General features: G+C 39.3%; 1 protein-coding gene and 1 non-coding gene across 3 annotated transcripts; one reads left to right on the top strand and one right to left on the bottom strand.

The window, feature by feature from the left end:
• Window positions 1-23: 23 nt before the first annotated feature.
• On the top strand, window positions 24-18,411 carry LOC143856132 (NOT2 / NOT3 / NOT5 family). 2 transcript variants are annotated; one of them, XM_077366217.1, is made up of 15 exons: window positions 24-183; window positions 5,622-5,770; window positions 8,202-8,307; window positions 8,396-8,574; window positions 8,735-9,107; window positions 11,627-11,836; window positions 11,921-12,022; window positions 13,481-13,569; window positions 13,943-14,122; window positions 14,254-14,688; window positions 14,770-14,822; window positions 14,968-15,009; window positions 17,733-17,877; window positions 17,970-18,077; window positions 18,231-18,411. In XM_077366217.1, the coding sequence occupies exons 2-14, from the start codon at window positions 5,753-5,755 to the stop codon at window positions 18,027-18,029; spliced, it is 1,992 nt and encodes a 663-aa protein (XP_077222332.1). In that variant the 5' UTR covers window positions 24-183; window positions 5,622-5,752; the 3' UTR covers window positions 18,030-18,077; window positions 18,231-18,411. The 2 variants fall into 2 exon arrangements, with proteins under 2 accessions (XP_077222332.1, XP_077222333.1); XM_077366218.1 differs by lacking the exon at window positions 18,231-18,411 and having other exon boundaries at window positions 8,735-8,780; window positions 8,886-9,107; window positions 17,970-18,082.
• Window positions 8,230-8,307, bottom strand: LOC143856865 (small nucleolar RNA snoR35). Its single transcript, XR_013238407.1, has one exon. It is a non-coding gene; the product is annotated as a small nucleolar RNA snoR35 (small nucleolar RNA).
• Window positions 18,412-18,761: the final 350 nt, after the last annotated feature.

The raw sequence follows: 18,761 nt of genomic DNA, 5'->3' as shown, positions 1-18,761 counted from the left end.
GGCGAAAAAAATCATCTCCGCAAATTAAATTCCAAACAGATCGACTTAAGACCCCCGTCCCCATCTACATCTAAGAAAACCCTATCGAGTTCTTATTTTCCTCTCGTGCGATCAGACTACAAAGACATCATTTCTTAACGAAGATCTCCGATCACCTTCTTCTACTCGAAGATTCCCATACAAGTAATCCTCTCATTCTCTCTATCTCTGGCCATGGATGTTTTAGGGTTTATCGATTTTCTTTGTTCCATCTTTTTATGTGTAGCACATGATCCTAGTTTTAATCTTCGATGCACATGTGTTTAATCTTGATCTGGAAATACTTTGATTTCGTTTTAATCTTTCAATCTGATGGTTTCTGGAAAAGTTTGTAATCCTGATCTGGAAATATTTGTAATTTTTAGGGTTTGTTCGTTTTAGTTTTTGGGAATCTGTGTGTAATCGTGATCTGGATGAGTTTATTTTATTTTTTATGTTTAAATAAAAAATAAAAAATCTTTCTATATGATTTCTGGAAATATTTTGTTTTACTTGGAGTTGCCAAACAGTTATCTGTTCTACTCTAGGCTAGCTTAATTGCTTTATTAGGAAAAAGCTGAATTCTCAATTCTCAGCAGTGAAGATGGAGCATGCATTGTTTGATGGAGCATAACCTCAGCATATTTTTTCCATGGTGGAATCTAAAGCATCTCTTTTTTTATTTTTGCTTATTGTTTAATGAAGTTTGAGAAGATGAGAGAGCACCCCTTAAGATTGTTTGGGCATATCCAACGTAGGCCTTTGGATGCTCCAGTGAGAAGAAGTGATTCTTGCCAAGTTGATGGAGTAAAAAGAGGTAGGGGCAGACTAAAAACAACTTGGGTAGAAACAGTGAGGAAAGACTTGAGGGTTAGGAACATAACAGAGAACATTACCTTGGATAGGATAGAATGGAAGAAAATGATCTATGTAGACGAACTCAAATAGTGTCAGGATTAGACTTAGTCAATTTGAGCCGGGTAGATCCTTTCACTTTCTTCGTGAAAATTTTCTAAAGGATTCATTAGCTACCCCAACTAGTTTGGGACAAAGGCTTAGTTGAGTTGAGTTTAATGAAGTTTGACAGAATCGTTAGAATATGTTCGTTTTGGTGTTCAGGAATTGATTTTGAGTCCAAAAGAGACTAAAATCTGCCATTGATACATAGAGCCTATGATTTTGAGTAAAAAACCGAACAGAGACAAAAAATTTCCATTGATGCACTACCTTTCAATGTCACGTACTAATCATTGATATATTAGTAGGGGTAAGAGGGATGGCCAACAACCAAGATTTAATGGGGCACATATATGACAATGTGATATACTAGTGGAGCCTACATAGGGCCTAATGGCTAAAAGTAATGGATATCATGTGTATATTATCGAATGATCTAATAGTAGGGCTAAGATAGAGAGCCCAATGGTAAAAAACCAGTAAGCCCACACATAAATCATAAAAACATATATACTAATAGTTAAAAACCCGAGAATATAGTCGATCAATTGGGAATTTCTTTGGGAGAGGGTCAAAAGAAAAACATAAAATATCATTCAAAGAAAAAGAAAAAAAAGAAAAAACATAAAATGCATCTGGTGAGCTTGGAAGTGGTTTGCAAGCCGATTAAAGCTGGGGGTCTAGATATCAAGAGGCTAAAAAAATGTGGACAATGCTGTACTTGGAAAGTGACTATGGAGGTTTGGAGAGGAGAGTCATCAATTATGGACTACGGTTATTGAATGTAAGTATGAGGCGCTTCTGGGGCAATGAATTTTTGATGATAGACATGGCGAATTGACTGTTTGGAGAGATATTCTGAGGAAAAAATAAAAGTTTATGGAAGGGATCAGATCCATGGTCTCCATGGGGAAAGAATCAAGTTCTGTATGACAATTGGTTTCAAGAAGTTCTACTCAAGGATATTTTCCCGGATTTGTTTGCGGTGGTCATAGATAAGGAAGTACTTGTAAAGGACTGTTTTGAGTGGTCAAAGAATAGGATATCATGGGCAAGATTTTAAATTTCGACCGAGATCCGACGGGTTTCGGTTGAGACCGAAATCGTAATTGGGTAAACTTGGAACGTTGAAATTTCGTTTTCTCCGAAATTTTGAACCAAAATTTAAGGAATATCACAAAAAAATCTGGCTTTATTCATTGTTTAATATTATCCCGAAATTTCTGAAATTTCAAGGATTTCGCCGAAATTTTGTAAGGGATAAAATATTACGTCATTTGATTTCGAGAGATTTCGTCCAAATTTCGAAATTTAGGCTGAAATTTCGGTTTCGGTGAGGACCAAAACGCACTACGAAACCGAAATTTAAAGCCTTGATCATGAGAAATAAATTTCCGAAGGAGTGTTTTCAACAGGGAAATTGATAGGGTGGATAGATTAGTGGGAATGTTAGAGGTATGTTACATCAAGAGGATTGGTGAAAACAAGAGAGTTTGGATCTGGAAATCCTCTGGGTCTTTGGCGTCAAATCATCAAATTGAACATTGTCCTGTGGTATCGCTTCTTGTCAGAGTGTGGAGCATCCCAGCACCGCCCATAGTCTGCACATTTGGCTGGACAACCTTCCTCAACAAGATTCCTATAGTGGACCATTTGCGTTACCGTCACGTGTTTATCACTGACTACTGCACATTATGTGTGGATGCTGGAGTCAGTAGACCATATGTTACTCCATTGCAAGTTGTCTAGGGAGGTGTGGGACTTAGTCTTAGGCAGATTTGAAATTTTTTTGGTCTTCCTGGCTAGACTCATTGATCTCTTAGAAGGCTAGTCCTGCGTACCTTAGTGGAGAAAAGAAAAGACCCTATGGAAAGTGATGCTGTTATGAGTACTATAGAAAGAAAGAACTCTCGAGGTTTTTAGAGGGTTGGTTAGAACTTAAAAGCCCCCATTTCATCTTCTTGAAGGTGTTCACTATAACTATGTCCTTGGTAATGATCCTCCCAGCTTCATATTAGTCTGATGTTTTGATCTTTGGCACAGGTGGGAGGAGGTTTGTGTTAGTATTGGACAAGAGGTGGCCCCTCGCAGGATTGGGAGCTACCTTACCCGGTTAGTTAAAACTAGGGGTGCAACTAGGGTCGGGCTCAACCCGAACCTGATGGGTTCAACCCGATTTGGGCTCGGGTTGTGTTGGGTTAGGGTTCGGAAAAGCGAATCTGATTTAATTTTGGGTTGGGTTAGGTTTGAGGCCTTAGCAACCCAACCCGACCTCCGTCCTCTAATTTTCTCATAATTTTCTAGATTATGCTGTTTTTCCTTGCCTTGTATTTTTCTATTTGGCCCTAGATGAACCCAAACACAACCCGATTTGGAGGCGGGTTGGGTTAGGGTTGACCGTCCTCAACCCGAGACTTAGGTTGGGTTGGGTTAGGGTTAGGGTTGAGAGAATGCTATATCGGGTTGGGTTAGGGCTGGCCTCAATCCGACCCGACCCGACCTGACCCGAGTTGCTCCCCTAGTTAAAACTCAATTTTGACGGGTCTAGAATGGGGAATCTCAGTCCTGCAGGAGTAGGAAGCCTTCTCAGAGATGAGAATGGGGTGACAAGATGGGACTTTTCGAGTCCTATTGGGGACATAGATTCAAACGAGATGAGGATTAAAGTGGTTCTCTTGGGGATCATGTTAATTGATAGCATCGTCCTTGATTGTACGATAATGGATGGAGATTCCCTCAATTTCATCTTATGGTTGAAGGGTTGTCATCCTCACCTATGGAGATTTGCTCATTGGATGGAAGAGATTAGGATCGAGTGTCGTCTTCATCTATCTCTTACTATGAGGCCTAGCCTATAGTTATTTTTTTTTAAAAATTTCATCCCCCTTGAGGACTTTGTTCTCTTCTCTTCCTTCTTCTTGCTTTCTCTCTCCTTTTATTACCACCTTGATCGCAAGGTTTTTGTATCTTTCCATAAATAAAATCCTTTGTCATTAAAAAAAAGAGCTAAAAACCAATGAACCCCCTATTGCCTATATGCCGTCGAGCATTTCTTTTCGGAAGAAAAGGTAAGCCACATTTGAGGTTTTAAGTTGGAAAACTTTTAACCATTCAAAAAAAAAGTTGGAAAACTTTTATATTCATTTAAATCTTTAATCATTAACCCTGAGTCCCTAACCCACTGCACCACTGCTGCTCGTTCTCACCCTCTTCTTATATTTTGAGTTTCTTATTCTAGGTCCATACGCCATTTTTTTTTGCAGTTTTTGGCACTTTTTTTTTGTCACAAATCAGCCACTATGGTGAATCTACACCTCCCGATTTCTTTTCATTGGCCACATAGTTTATAACTGTAAATTAATGATCTCTGTTTTACTGTTGATATCTTGCTTTTGGGTAATTGTATCTAAAGGAATTGAGATTCTTTAGGAAATTTCTGTTGAGTAACCGTCTTTGTAGATCATAATCCTTAGAATTATAGAATAACATTAATATTTCCTACTGTCATGTTTTTCAAGTTTACGAATCTTAATATATTGTCTCTCATATAGAATGTTTATGAATCATCCTCAAAACAAGTGTTTCTTAGGTTTTTTCATTAAAAGCATATTGTGCACTGTGTAGCTATGATCTAATGGCTAGGATCACGTACTTGGTAGTGACCCATGAGCATTGTTTAGCCTTATAGGGCAGGCCATAATCGATGATCATCATAAACAAGTAAGTTATTTTGGACCCATTTCAACGGTCAACATACACAATCACAGTGGCTGTTGTAGAGATCCCTAGCCTAAATTTTTTTCTCAGCAGACGATCTCAACGAAAAAGACGAACCTTGCTGAATGATGGATATCAAAGTGCCCATGTAAATGACCAAATGACCTTCCGCCTAACAAATAAAACCTTCACATGCCTTCTCGTCTTTGAAAAATTCAGTTCCATTTATCTAATAGTGGTTGGCCTCCAAGTTCCGGATCTTTTGTTCCTTTGATATTGCTAATATTGCTCGTTCAGAATCTTTGCAGCCAAGGTTCTTAAAATCGGAGTCGAGTCTTAAATCGTAACCAGGTTCGAATTGTATCGAATCGTAAATCGGCACCTCTTGGGGCGGGAAACAGATCCCGACATTTTTACCGCTTTAATTCCTCTTCGGTGTCAATTCTGCCTCCCCGATTTAGTTCAGTTTTTGAACCAAACGTTGAAATGAGGCAAAATCAGCAAAGGATGCACCCTTATGGTTTTGGTTTTGGGATGGAAACAAGACATTTCAGTTGTTTTGTGTCAGTTTCTGCATAAAGTTAAAACCATGGATTGCGGAGTTTAACTTCTCATTTTCCGCTTGTTGAATTATAGTTTTTTAATCTTTCAAGTAGGAAGAGGTGGCATATAGTTACTTGTCCTCTAGTAAATGACTCTTACTATGCAATTCACATTGACCATTTTATTTTGTTTATTATTAAAATTTCTATCGATGCATTTAGTAATATATTTTATGCAAATCTCAATAACAATATTTCTTCAGAGGATGCATTCTATCTTTCTCTATCTTTCTATTGATTATTTTTTAATAAGTTGATAAATTTTGTCTCTTGTGTTATATATTTTCTGTGCAATTTTTTTCATCTTATTGTTTGTCATGTTTTCAGATTACATCCCTGGGTCAATGTAAAACGGAAGTTCCAGAACTGGGACATCTTCTTTCAAGCCACAATCCAGACAATTAACACCATTTTCAGGCCAGGAACAGACTGTCTTGCTAATCCTCTGGACCCGCGCAATGTCCGGGCTTCTTAATGTATTTGTTCTTCCTTAGATTCTCCTTATGTTATTAACTATTTAAATATTTGTAGTATAGGGGTTAGTTTACAAATTTACAAGTTTTTCTTTAATTTAGAATGAGCACCGTTATCCTGATTTTTGAATGTTAATCACAGTTGTTTTGTGGCGTTTAATGACTTATTGGATTAACTAGTGGATGTATCATACATTTAGAATATATTTGTTAACTCACCCGCATATGTGCAACATTTGAAACATCATCGTCATGTTATCTTCATTGTTGGGTGCTATTGTCATGTTATCTAGCCTTAATATCTATTTGGAGGAGGAAATTGAGTTAACATTTAAATATATTGAGTACCGTTACCTAGGTCGAGATACCTAGCTCCCTTTATCGACCGAAAAGGTACAAGACTACAGGCACTACATGGCACATATTGCAATTGTATTTTCTTTGGTACATTTAGTCGGTTCAGGCAGATGAAAACTTGAAAACAAATGGGAGTAGAGCCTATGACCTCCGTCACAGATAGGGGCACCCTCTCACATTGAACACCAAGAGTATTGTTACACTTGTTTTTTTTTTTTGTTTTTTTTATTTTTTTGGAATGGTAAGAAATTTCATTCAAATAAAGCAAAAACCTCACCATTCAAAAAAAAGAAAAAAAAGAATGCAAAGACCTCGGTCTATACAAGAAAGAAACAACATAAAATACAGAAGAAATACAATAGCGAGCCCACGCAGGGGCAATAGAAAAGTGTCAGTCAATTGGGGGAGGAAGTCAAACAATTCCACCTCAGCCTTTGAGATGCCCTCTCTAGATAATCTATCGGCCACCCCATTGGCCGATTGCCTGACATGAAGGAAAGATATATTAGCTTCTCCCACCCTGCCCTGAATTTCATCAAAAAAGGAGCAAATCTCCAAGGGACCGAATGGGAGCCTCTGAGCCATCTTATCACATTAAGACAGTCCCTTTCTATCACCACTTTATTTATGTCTACAAACTCAAGAAACTTTATTCTTTGATGGATTGCCGTCACTTCAGCTTCATTGGCGTCTGCCATTCTAATGGGACCTGCAAAACCCCACCTAACTTCTCCATGCTCATCCCTTAGCACTCCCCCAATTCCAGAAGCACCGGGGTTTCCAAAGCTAGATCTGTCAAAGTTCAGTTTTAGGAATCCATGAGCACGCTTGTATTTGTACATGCATTGCTTGATCATTTGGTTGCTTTTGTATAAATACTGTACTTAATTTATTTAGGGAAATGTTATCAGCACTACTGTATTTTGATGATGGCACTCCTCACTTTATTAAAAGTACGGTATGGCCCGCACCATAGGATGATCCAAACCGTCCATTAGATGGGCCACAACCTAAATAGTTTGTGCCCCAACAATCATTTCCATAGGATGATCCTAGCCTCCGATCTATAAGGTTTCCATAATATCCAGTTCTTCTACAGATCGGAGGGTTAGGATCAACCTATGTAAATGATTTTTGGGGCACAAACTATTTAGGCTGTGGCCCATCACATGGGCGGTTTGGATCATCCTATGGTGCGGGCCATACCGTACTTTTACTAAAGTGAGGAGTGCCATCATCAAAATACAGTAGCGCTGATAACATTTCCCTTTATTTAATCACCATATGAATGAAAAACATGGTTTAAATTTGGTTGGATATCATTTAATTTGAAAGTTAAGCATGAAACTAATTTTCTATTATGATGCCAATGTAGATACTGAAAATGTGGATATGAATCCTGATTTCTTGAAATACACAACTTAGATTAAGAGGAGTTTTCTCTTGAATTACACAAGAGAATGTCCTTGTTTTGATACCCTCTCGGATTTGGATTTGGATCGTGGATTTTGAAATCCACAGATTTGTAATTTGGCCCAAAGTTGGGGTTTCCTTTCTAATCGTTACTGAAAAGTTAGCTGTATTTTTTTTTTTCGATTTAGCTTCTAGATTGGATTTTTGTTATACTGGAACTTTTCTTCTCCCGAACAATCTGGTACTTAGTAGATGATGTCTACACTTGAAGCTCCCTGGGTATTTTTAATGATTATTTGAAGCTATTAATTCAATATCAATTTAGAGTGATTATGTAATTTCAGATTGTTATGTCATTGGTATTGTTAACTTGCCCCAGTACGCAACTCCAACCACACTGGTTGTTTTGTAGCTTACGTGAAATATGTCCTTGGTATTGTTAACTTGCCCCAGTATGTAAACCACACTGGTTGTTTTGTTCCTTACATTTACTTTCAAGAGTCAAGGCTTGTTCCTTACATTTCTTTTCAGGATTCAAGACTATGTAGTTTGTGATTGAAGTTAATTGTTGATTATAGATACATGCTGATTCTCTCCAAAATTTGACTCTATTTGATGAAAGGATTTTAGATTCATGTAAAATGTATGGAACTTCTGCTTGCAGTCAAACCTCAACGGGTCAACTTCAAATCTTCCAGACTCCGCAGGCCGCCCTTTTGCGACTTCATTTTCTGCTCAATCTGGAAGCACCCCTGTTTTCCATCACTCCGGTGAGGACGTTAATGCTGGGCTTTTCAAATTTATGTATAGAATTAACGTTTGGAAATAATTTGTAATTGCAAAATTTCTTGTTGGTAGGAAACATACAAGGGCTGCATAACATTCATGGGACCTTCAATGTTCCAAACATGCCAGGCTCCCTTACATCACGAAGCTCAGCAATGGCTGGTGTCCCTTCAGGTGGTGTTCAACAACCTGCGGGAAGCCTTTCCAGTGGACGATTTGCTTCTAACAATCTTCCGGTTGCCCTTTCTCAGGTTTTCTTTTTGGACTTCTTTCATTCTATATGGCACATGAGATATTTTCAATGATGGGAAATGCAATAAATCATTTGTTTGGTAAAGCTTCGTTTTCTCTTTTATTTTTTTAAACTTAGATTTTCTGGTTTTATGCATATTTGTTTCTTCTGAAATGCAGATATCTCATGGGAGCTCACATGGACATCCAGGGATCACAAATAGAGGTATAAGTGTTGTAGGAAGCCCTGCATTCAGTAGTAGCATGAATGGATCCATTCAAGGGATTCCCCCAACCTCTGCTACCGTTGGTAACCGGAATGCTGTTCCAGGCTTGGGAGTATCTCCACTTTTGGGAAATGCAGGTCCTCGACTCACAAGCTCAATGGGAAACATTGTTGGTGGTGGAAACATTGGAAGGAGCTTAAGTTCCGGTGGAGGGTTATCTGTGCCTGGTCTTGCTTCACGCGTAAATTTAACTGGCAACAGTGCCTCAGGAAATCTCAGTGTACAAGGACCTAGCAGACTAATGAACGGTGGTGTGCTTCAACAAGGTAACAACTTTAATATCACCTTGTGGCTTTTGTCTTTTTATTATTTCCTATAAATAGACTCATTTAAAGCAATCCACTGCCTATTTTTTTATTTTTACTTTTAACTATTTAAAGTATCTATACTATAACAAAACTATTTAAAGTAGTTACTATAAATGTATTATTTAAGATTCTCTTATTTTACACATATTTGTTTTAATTAACATTTAAGTGCTATATATGTGAAGCATGCCATGATAGTGAATTAGAGGAAACCAGATTTATTGAACCAAGTGTTCTGAAATCGAACCGTCTAACCCTACTGCTTTGTACTGTTTGATCCTGTTAATAGTTAAATGTGGACCTGTGCATGTACAAAGTGTACCAACTAACCAGGTTACTGCTTTGTAATCTGTATATATTAATTGTCATTCATTTCCCATTTGTATGTCATGATCAAATGAAGAACTTGCGAGTGTGCAACTAACATTTCTGTCTATCATTGCATAGATTCTCATATATGTGGTGTCTTTTCCATTTCGAAAAATATAATCCCTACATTTTAGTATGGGTTGATACTTTCACGTGATAGAACATGTTTTCTGGCGTGATGAAATGGAATCAACTTACTCATAGATAGGTGTGAGTATAAATCAAAGGTGACTCTTTTTGGTTATTTGGTGTACGGAAAATAATTAGTGGGTGGAATGGGATTCCCCTCCTCCCAGCATCTCCTGTCCAGTAATCTTGAGATGGATCGCCTTCTCATGCACCTTTGTGTTTTGGCATTGGCCAGATCACTCACATTCATTTGGAGGGCCACTATGGCATGGACTGATTGGCAAATATGAATAATAACTGTATTTTATTTTTTTTAATAGTATTGACCGTATTATCTTAATGATTTAAATTCAAATGCATGGGGGTTAGTTCTTTTTATTTTAGTTTTTGACTTTAGATTTTGTGCCTTTATGAATCATGTTGGATCGTCTCTTCTCTTCATTATGGGTAGTTTTCCTTATCTTTATTTTTTAATGGTTTATAAGAAAACTTTCTGCTAAAGGATACGAAAACCAAGGTTGCAAGAGCGGGAAGCGAAGGCTCCCAGGATGGTGGAAAGCGGGAAGCGTGAAGGGTCAGGGGAAGCGCCGGGGAAGCGTGTTTCCCATAAAATTAAAATGATGGGAACCGGCAGGGAAGCACTGTCCCACTTTTGGGGGAAGCGTCGAGATTCCTGATTTGGAACCACATTCCGGGGAATCACGATTCCCCGATGCAGGGTGTGATTCCTGCTTCCTTGACAAAAAACACTACATTAGAGCCAAAAGAAGGCCAAGGCCTTTGTTTTACGAACTTACTGTTGAAGGATACAAGTACCACTACATCAAAGACAAAATTAGCCTTAGGCCTTCATACGGAGGCCCTAATACGTGGATGAATTGTTCAAGCCTCTAGAGAAGCTTAGGACATTCCTATATTAACAAAGATATAAACTTGTCAGTTCATTTCCTTTGAAATTTGGAAGCTTGGTATCCCCTTGTCTCTATATAGGAGCAAAACATTATTAAGGAGCCCAACAATTTTGTTTAGAGTGAAGCCAGCATTTTTGTGTTGTCCCCTAGTTTTCACTCAATGAAGCCCTAGGCTTTTTTTGGATGCCACATGCAAAGGCATCCTCAGGCAATTTCTAGGCAAAAAAATCACTTTTCTTCAACTTTATAGTGCTTGGTTGCCAATGTAGCATCGAAGTCCCTAAAAACTACCAGCAAGAAACAGGTGCAATAATCACATGTCTGGTGAGGTAGCATCACAGCCATTTCTATATGAAATAACCCAAAAAGGAAGAAATTTCTTAGGTAATCTCCCCCCCCCCCGCAAAAAAGAAAAGAAAAGGACTTCACTTGCCCAAAGAATGCTTAAGTATCCAAACAAAGGCCAAGGGATTGAGCCTCCAGGAATATGAAGCATAAGGTCTCAAATTTTTATAACCCTTGGTCCAATTTGGTGCCAATGATTATTGCTCACCCTGGAGAAGAAAGGCAACATAGCCTTCTTATTGAAATTCACTGCAATCTTAATCGAGAATTAAACTTTAGACAGATCATGATTACGAGGAAGACACCGACCGATTCATAAAATGAGAAGATGATCCTTTGCGCATCATCTCTCCATCAGTTGATTCATTCACGAGCAAACAATAGTGGGACAGGTACATCATTTTAGCCAGTGTCTCCTCACACCCCGCCTTTATGTCATGCAAATTGATCAATTTTTTTTCAGTCACGTGGTTCTCTGTATTATATATTTTTTTGAATGGCAAGTATATTATATTAAACTATCCTTTTAGTTAGATTCTCTTTAAACAAATCTGCTGTATGCTATTGCTGGGGCCTTGTGATCTTTCTAGTTATGCTTATCTGTTATTCCATTGGGTTTGGGTATATGGACTATGAATTTATTAAGATGGACCGTGTGAGCTGATTTCGTACTTGTGCTGTATTTATCTGATATGAAAAACCGACATGCATTGGGTTTTGCAGCACCACAGATGATCTCCATGCTAGGAAATTCTTATTCAACTTCTGGAGGTCCATATTCTCAAAGCCAACTTCAAGCAGGAAATAATCCACTAAGCTCCATGGGAATGTTAAATGATGTGAACTCTAATGATAATTCTCCTTTTGACATGAACGATTTCCCTCAGTTGACTGGGCGCCCAAATTCTGCTGGAGGGCCACAGGGACAATTAGGTCAGTAGCCGTCAGTTTTTGTTAATATTTTTCTTTTTATCCTTACTCTCGCCGTGGAATATCAATTGGCGTACTAATCTGCAGGCTCTCTACGAAAGCAAGGTGTGGGGGTTAGTTCTATTGTCCAACCGAGTCCAGAATTCACCATCCAGAGTGAAGATTTTCCAGCTTTACCTGGATTCAAAGGTGCTTCAGTTATTCTTTTTAGAGGAATGCTAGATTCACAGGCGCCCTTGCACAAAGGGGAGTAAAGGGTGTCCCCATTGGTCAAATTGCATTTAAGATGGCACAGGAAATTACAATCTTGACTGTCTTAAATGCAATTTGACCAATGGAGGCGCTCTTTACTCCCCTTTTTGCAAGGGCGCATGTGGATCTAGCATTCCTCTTCCTTTTATTAAGACTATGATCTTTTGCATTTCTCATGGACAAATTATGCTATGGTTACTGCCAAAATCATTATATCTTTTGCTTCACTTGTCACGGTTTGGTAGCTACTGACTTGCATCTAAAGGTTTTGACTTTTCCTTCTTCAGTCGAATGTTATTGTTGCAGATGACGTGCTTCTATTGGTAACATTTATTATTGATTTGTATTGCAGTTGGATCTCATGTTATTTTTTTAGAAGGCGTTTCTTATTGCCTTAATGTGATATTAAGTTAATATCATTTTATTTGAACATTGAAACCACTTTGTCTCTTTTGTTAATTATTTTGTTGTTACTTCTGGGAGTTTGCTTCTGCCTTTTAGCTTTCGAATGTTGAAGTGGCAACCACCTTACTAATAGGGCCGAGATGAAGGCCTACACAATACCGGCCAAGATGAAGGTCCACACTATATATTGAGGGCAGATAACACGCCTTGCTTGCTTGCAGGAATATGAGCCAGTAATAGTTCAATAGTCTCTTAGAATACCAGGTTTTTTTTTCTTAGTTGATGCCTACAACCTAGTTCAAATTCAAATTTCTAGTTGGAAATTTCGAACCATAGAAGCTGGAATCGTGCCTCATGGGTGCCGCTCTCGCTCCCAAACCGCGATTCGACACTCCTTAGGAAGGAGTGACCTAGGAGCTTGCTTGTCAAACCCCACTCATATGCCATTCTCTCCACACCACTTGCTCCTATTACTCCATCAGTCCCACCATCACCATTTTCCTTGCATCAAACTCCTCCTACTCTTCACATAAGCAAGACAACCATCCAGGGTTAACAACATCAAACACCCCCAACGTCATGTGTTGTCGCACATATCTGATAATTCAGTACATACCATATTTTACATGTAATTCATATAAATATTTATGCATAACACACACTACATTTCACATGCAAGTCTTATACTGATTTTGTATACCACTAATACACTTACGGTTTTGGTTTCGGCATGCATATCAGTGGGGATAGAAAGAAAAAACATTTCAGTCGTTTCGTGTCAGGTTCTGTGGAAATTGAAAATCATTATTGGGATAGCTTTTAATTAATATTTAGTGTTTTAGCGCTTATTAATAAATTCATTTACCTTATATTTATTCTTTATTAAAATGTAGGTTTCTTAGAATTCTCAAAAGCCATGTCTATCTTTCTGGTTGGCATTGGAATAGTTATACTGCAGCAGTAACTATCCTGCATGTAATTTGTGTGCAGGTGGTAATGCTGATTTTGCAATGGATATGCATCAGAAAGAACAGCTTCATGACAATGCCGCCTCTATGATGCAATCCCCACACTTCCCTGTGAGTTCTTACTGGGTCACCGGATTCATTTTTCCTAAGACCCTAGGGTCGTTTGGATTCAAGAATTTTATAATTCAGGATTGTAAAACCCTGGATTTTACAAGCGAAAACCTAAATTTAATAAGCCAAACCCTGGATTTTATAAGTTAAAACCTGGATTTTACAATCCTGAAAATGTACAATCCAGGTTTTAGCTTATGAAATCTTGAGTTTTAGCTTATAAAATCCAGGTTTTAGCTCGTAACATCCTAGCTTTTACAATCCTTGTATTGAAACTGCCCCTAGAGTGCCTTGGCTTTGAGCTACCTAATTTCTTATCCATATCACCATTCGCTCTTTTAACTTTTGTTTTAACTCACGCTTTGACATACAGATGGGACGATCCGCTGGTTTCAACTTAGCTGGTACTTATGCATCTCACCGCCAGCAACAACACCCTCCTTCAGTCAGTAGCAGTGGGGTTTCCTTTACACCTGGAAACAACAGCCAGGATCATCTTCATTTACATGGACCTGACCTATTCCAGTCATCTCATGGAGCCTATCACTCGCAGGTATGTTTATTAGCTTCCATTGAATGATCTGTTGCTGAGGTATGGTATTTTGTTAGCTGCAAGGCCATAGGTCATTTTTTTTGAATGGTAAAGCCATAGGTCAGTTTCATCAGAACTTTTTACCCTACTAGGTTCAAAGCAGTGGAGGACCACCAAACATTGGACTGAGACCATTAAATTCTTCAAATTCAGTCTCTGGTATGGGTACATATGACCAGCTTATTCAGCAGTATCAACACCACCAAAATCAACCCCAATTTCGGCTGCAACAGATGCCAGCTGTCACACAGTCATATCGTGATCAGAGTCTGAAATCCATGCAGGGGAGCCAACAGTCTCCCGATCGATTTGGCTTGCTGGGTTTATTAAGTGTTATAAGGATGAGCGACCCTGATTTGTCATCTCTTGCTTTGGGAATTGATCTCACAACATTAGGATTAAATTTAAACTCTACAGATAACCTTCATAAGACATTCGGGTCTCCGTGGTTGGATGAACCTGCCAAGGGAGAGCCTGAGTTTATCGTGCCGGAATGTTATTATGCTAAACAGCCACCTCCATTGCATGTGAGCTTCTCTGACTCTCATACCCATTGGTTTGAGTTCTTCAACCTTATTTGTGATCTTAACTCTTACATTATCTTGCAGCCAGGTTATTTCTCAAAGTTCCAGCTAGAGACACTGTTTTATATCTTTTACAGGTGCATTCCTTTGCTCATCTCGTTTCCTTGCATTTTTTGCATTGCTTGTTTTCCATCACTTTTTTTTTTAATTGTTTTCCATCACTTTTTTTTTTGAATTGTTTTCCATAAATTTTTCTGTCATCTGTTTTTGCTTTTCATGCAGCATGCCAAAAGATGAGGCTCAGTTGTACGCTGCTAATGAACTGTATGCTCTCTCTCTCTCTCTCATGCTTTTTTTTTTAAAAGGTAACAAAAACTTTATTAATGATCAAGAAGGGGACAAGATGTCCCACCATTACAGATCAGATCCCAGCCCCAAAGAGCCCACCAATTACATAAAAATAGGAAGAAACAAGATCAAGAGGATTAGAATGAAGGATATGGGAAATAATTCGGGGTTCAGAAGCCGGGCACCTTCCTTTGCCAAAGCGTCAGCGGCCGAATTGGCTGATTGATGCCTGTGGGCAAAACGGGTTTGCAACACCTGAGTAAGGTCTAATCTCATCAATCATTTGATATAGACGCCATGTCTACCACTCCGATTTGTCACCCATGCAATCACGTTGGATGAATCACCCTCAACCATCAGGGGACCCATGTTGTTCGTCACATACCATCGAAGCCCGAAAAGTAAACCCTTAGCTTCAGCCTCATTCGCATCGCAAATGCTGGCGGGACCCGCAAATGACATAATAGATCGACCCTCCAAATCACAGATTACCCCCCCTCTAAATCCCGCAATGCCAGGATTTCCGAAAGAGCAGCCATCAAAATTCAACTTTAGCCATCCGAAAGGGGGAGGATTCCAACAGGGACAGAATACCGTTTTCGCAATGCGCTCCGACATAACTAGATTCCAGTTGCGCAAAATAGTTCCCATGGAATAGGGTAAGCCCTTTTTAGCATGAGTCCATGTAATTAGCATAGCTTTAACCTCCAGAGCGATGTGCTGCCATGATCGCGGGTGATTTTCAAAGATTCGATTATTGCGCTCCATCCAAATCTTCCAAACCACCGCATATGGGACTGCCGACCATAGAGGTTGTCCCAGACACCACGAGTAAGCCCCACTCCAATCCAAAATGATCTTGGATATCCTACTTTGAAAGACCCATGACATGCCGAAAGCCCTGATTATTGACATCCAGATATTATAGGCAAAAGGGCAGAGGATAAATAGGTGATCAATGGTTTCCTCCGCTGTTTGGCACAGAGAGCGCACCAACTTGCAAGATGGAACTCTCCGTTTGAGCTTATCACAAGTATTGATACCGCTCAGAGACCGTCCAAATGAAGCCGCGATTCTAGCCTGGGTAATGGAATTCCATAACCGCGCCCTTCTAGAGGGAGGGCAATTACCTTCATTCATCCTCTTGAAGAAGGAGCGGACGGAAAACCCCCTTCCACATCGGGAGTCCAGATCCATTCATCCTCTTGATTGGGAGATAAATATAATTGAGAGTGTGGCCATCAATCTACCGAATAAACTGATTTCCTCAACCTTTAAGTCCCTTCTCATTCTAATGTCCTAGATCAGATTTGCAGGTCCATTCCCGGGAGCAATATATTCCGCAATTGACACCTCGGGATTCGATGCCACCCTTAATAATTCGGGGTATTCTTCTGCGAGCGTCCGATCACCACACCATAAATCTTTCCAAAATCTTACCTTATTGCCAACTCTCACCTTAAAGCTAAGGAACTAATGAAAATTTTCCTTAGCAGACCAAACCGATTTCCAAACTCCAGAGCCATTTCCCGCTGACGGACCGTTACAATTCCATTCACCCCAATCACAACCGTATTTGGCCTTTATTAGTTGTTGCCATAATGCTTGCTTTTCGACACCGAACCGCCATAACCATTTGTCCAACAATGCTCGATTCCTCAGACGGATTTTGCCAATACCTAACCCCCCAACCTTCGAGCTTTACATGTCTTTTCCCACTTCACAAGATGTTTCATTCTCTTACCTTTTTCCTTACCTTCCCACAAGAAGTCCCACTGGAGTTTTTCGATTCTCTTTGCGACTTTCACAGGGATTTTAAACAGAGACATGAAATATACCGGCATATTGCTAAGGGCTGCCTTTATGAGAGTTTTCCTACCGCCAAACGATAGGTATTTTTTTTCCAAGAGCCCAATTTTCGCTCGATCCATTCAACCATAGGGTCCCACAACGAACCCTTGGGCACACCCAACCCATCGGTAAGCCCAAATATTTGATTGGTAGCTGAACATTCATGCATCCCATGACCCTCGCATACCCCGATACGCAGCTATCTTCGCAGTTAATGCCAGCCACCACACTTTTGGAGAAGTTAATCTTCAATCCAGAAATCAATTCAAACCACCAGAATATGCGTCTGCAGTTAAGGATCTGCTCCGAACTATCCTCCAAAAGCAATATGATATCATCCGCGAATTGAAGATGTGAAATTGAGTCAGCGTCACGACACGGTTTCAATCCCTTGATGTACTCAGCTCTAGATATGAGGAGGCTCAAAGCCTCAGCCACCAAGATAAAGAGGTAAGGGGATAGAGGGGATCCCCCTGTCTTAGACCACGGGAGCTTTGGAAGAAACCCGCAGGGGATCCGTTAATTAGGATGGAAAATAATGCTGAGGAGACGCATCGTCCCATCCATCTGTGCCAGCGATCCCCGAAGCCCATCCGCACTAGAATATAATCAAGAAAGTCCCAGTCGACATGATCATAGGCCTTTTCCAGGTCCACTCTCTCATGCTTTACAGTCCTAAGTCTTTGTTTGCTGGAAAACCCAGGATAGCTTTTCTAGTTTTTTGTGTGCCCAAATATCCTTTTTCCCGAATTAGTTGTTTTTTTTTACTATGGTGCTGACTTAAACTCAAGCTGAGAAGTCCATCTATATTCCAATTATTAAGGGAAGCTTTACCGTATATTTTGCAGGTGCCAGAGGGGATGGTTCTACCACCGAGATGCCCGGTTATGGTTCATAAGGGTCCAAAACATGGAGCCTCTTGTTAAGACGAGTACATACGAGAGGGGATCCTACCACTGCTTTGATCCAAACACATGGGAAACAGTTCGCAAGGTTTGCTTTCAAGTTTCAACAGTTCCGTTTCTTTCTGCACATGTTTTTTACTTATGTTCAATATTTGAAGGACTTCAAATTGTGGATTGTAGGATAATTTTGTCATGCATTACGAGTTGTTGGAGAAGAGACCATCACTCCCACAACATTAGTGAAGTTACATCCTGTCTTCCATTGATTCTCAACATAAACAACAGTTGTAAGGTTTATTTCTCCTTCCATTTCTTTCTTTTAATAATGTTTCTAAGCATTTTCCATTTTCAAAAATGTTTCTAAACATCTTCAAAAGATGCCCACATGTTATAAACTAGTAAAAGGAAGTGATGGTCTACTTTTAATCTGTTCCACAGGGAAAAAAAAAAAAAGATGAAGATATTGGCCGCATGTCCGCAGTGCTTAAGCAATGTCCATTGAATGAGAGAGAATACATGGTAAACTTGGAGTTAGAATGTATTTTTGTAGTCTTTTTTAGGCTTCTATGTACTGATCTTGATTCTGGCTTACATTTAGTAATAAAATTCAGCATTCTGTTCATTTGATTGAAATTTGGAAGCATTAAAGTCTTACGGGTTTGGGTACAATGATGCAATTTTGTTGTAAAGTTTTGGTGATTTTGTTGGACTTTTCATGGAATTGGAGGCATATATTAGATGTGGGAAGAAGGATTGTTGAGTTCTGCTAATGGACTGTTCCATTTCCATCCAGGAACAAAATCTGAAAGGTGTGATATCGGCACTCCCTTGTTTTGATAATAGCAACAACTTTTTAGCAGCTTTTTAGGAAAGTGTTAAATGAAGACGAGTGCCATTAGTAAAAGGAGTTTGAATATCATTTCCCACTCCTGTGCCAATTGTTTTTTCATTTCAAGTGAAACTATACGAAGA

Source organism: Tasmannia lanceolata, unplaced genomic scaffold, assembly GCF_043159265.1.
Source record: "Tasmannia lanceolata isolate RefF3 unplaced genomic scaffold, GAP_Taslan_0.1 ptg000023l, whole genome shotgun sequence".
Taxonomy (NCBI): domain Eukaryota; kingdom Viridiplantae; phylum Streptophyta; class Magnoliopsida; order Canellales; family Winteraceae; genus Tasmannia; species Tasmannia lanceolata.
Note: the sequence above shows the minus strand (reverse complement) of the source record. Positions and strands in the feature narration are given on the sequence as shown.

Bases quoted from the DNA above. Each gene is read 5' to 3' on its own strand.
- LOC143856132 (XM_077366217.1), top strand. The intron at 14,123-14,253 runs GTATGTTTATTA...TTACCCTACTAG, and splicing joins ATGGAGCCTATCACTCGCAG to GTTCAAAGCAGTGGAGGACC. The intron at 17,878-17,969 runs GTTTGCTTTCAA...TGTGGATTGTAG, and splicing joins CATGGGAAACAGTTCGCAAG to GATAATTTTGTCATGCATTA.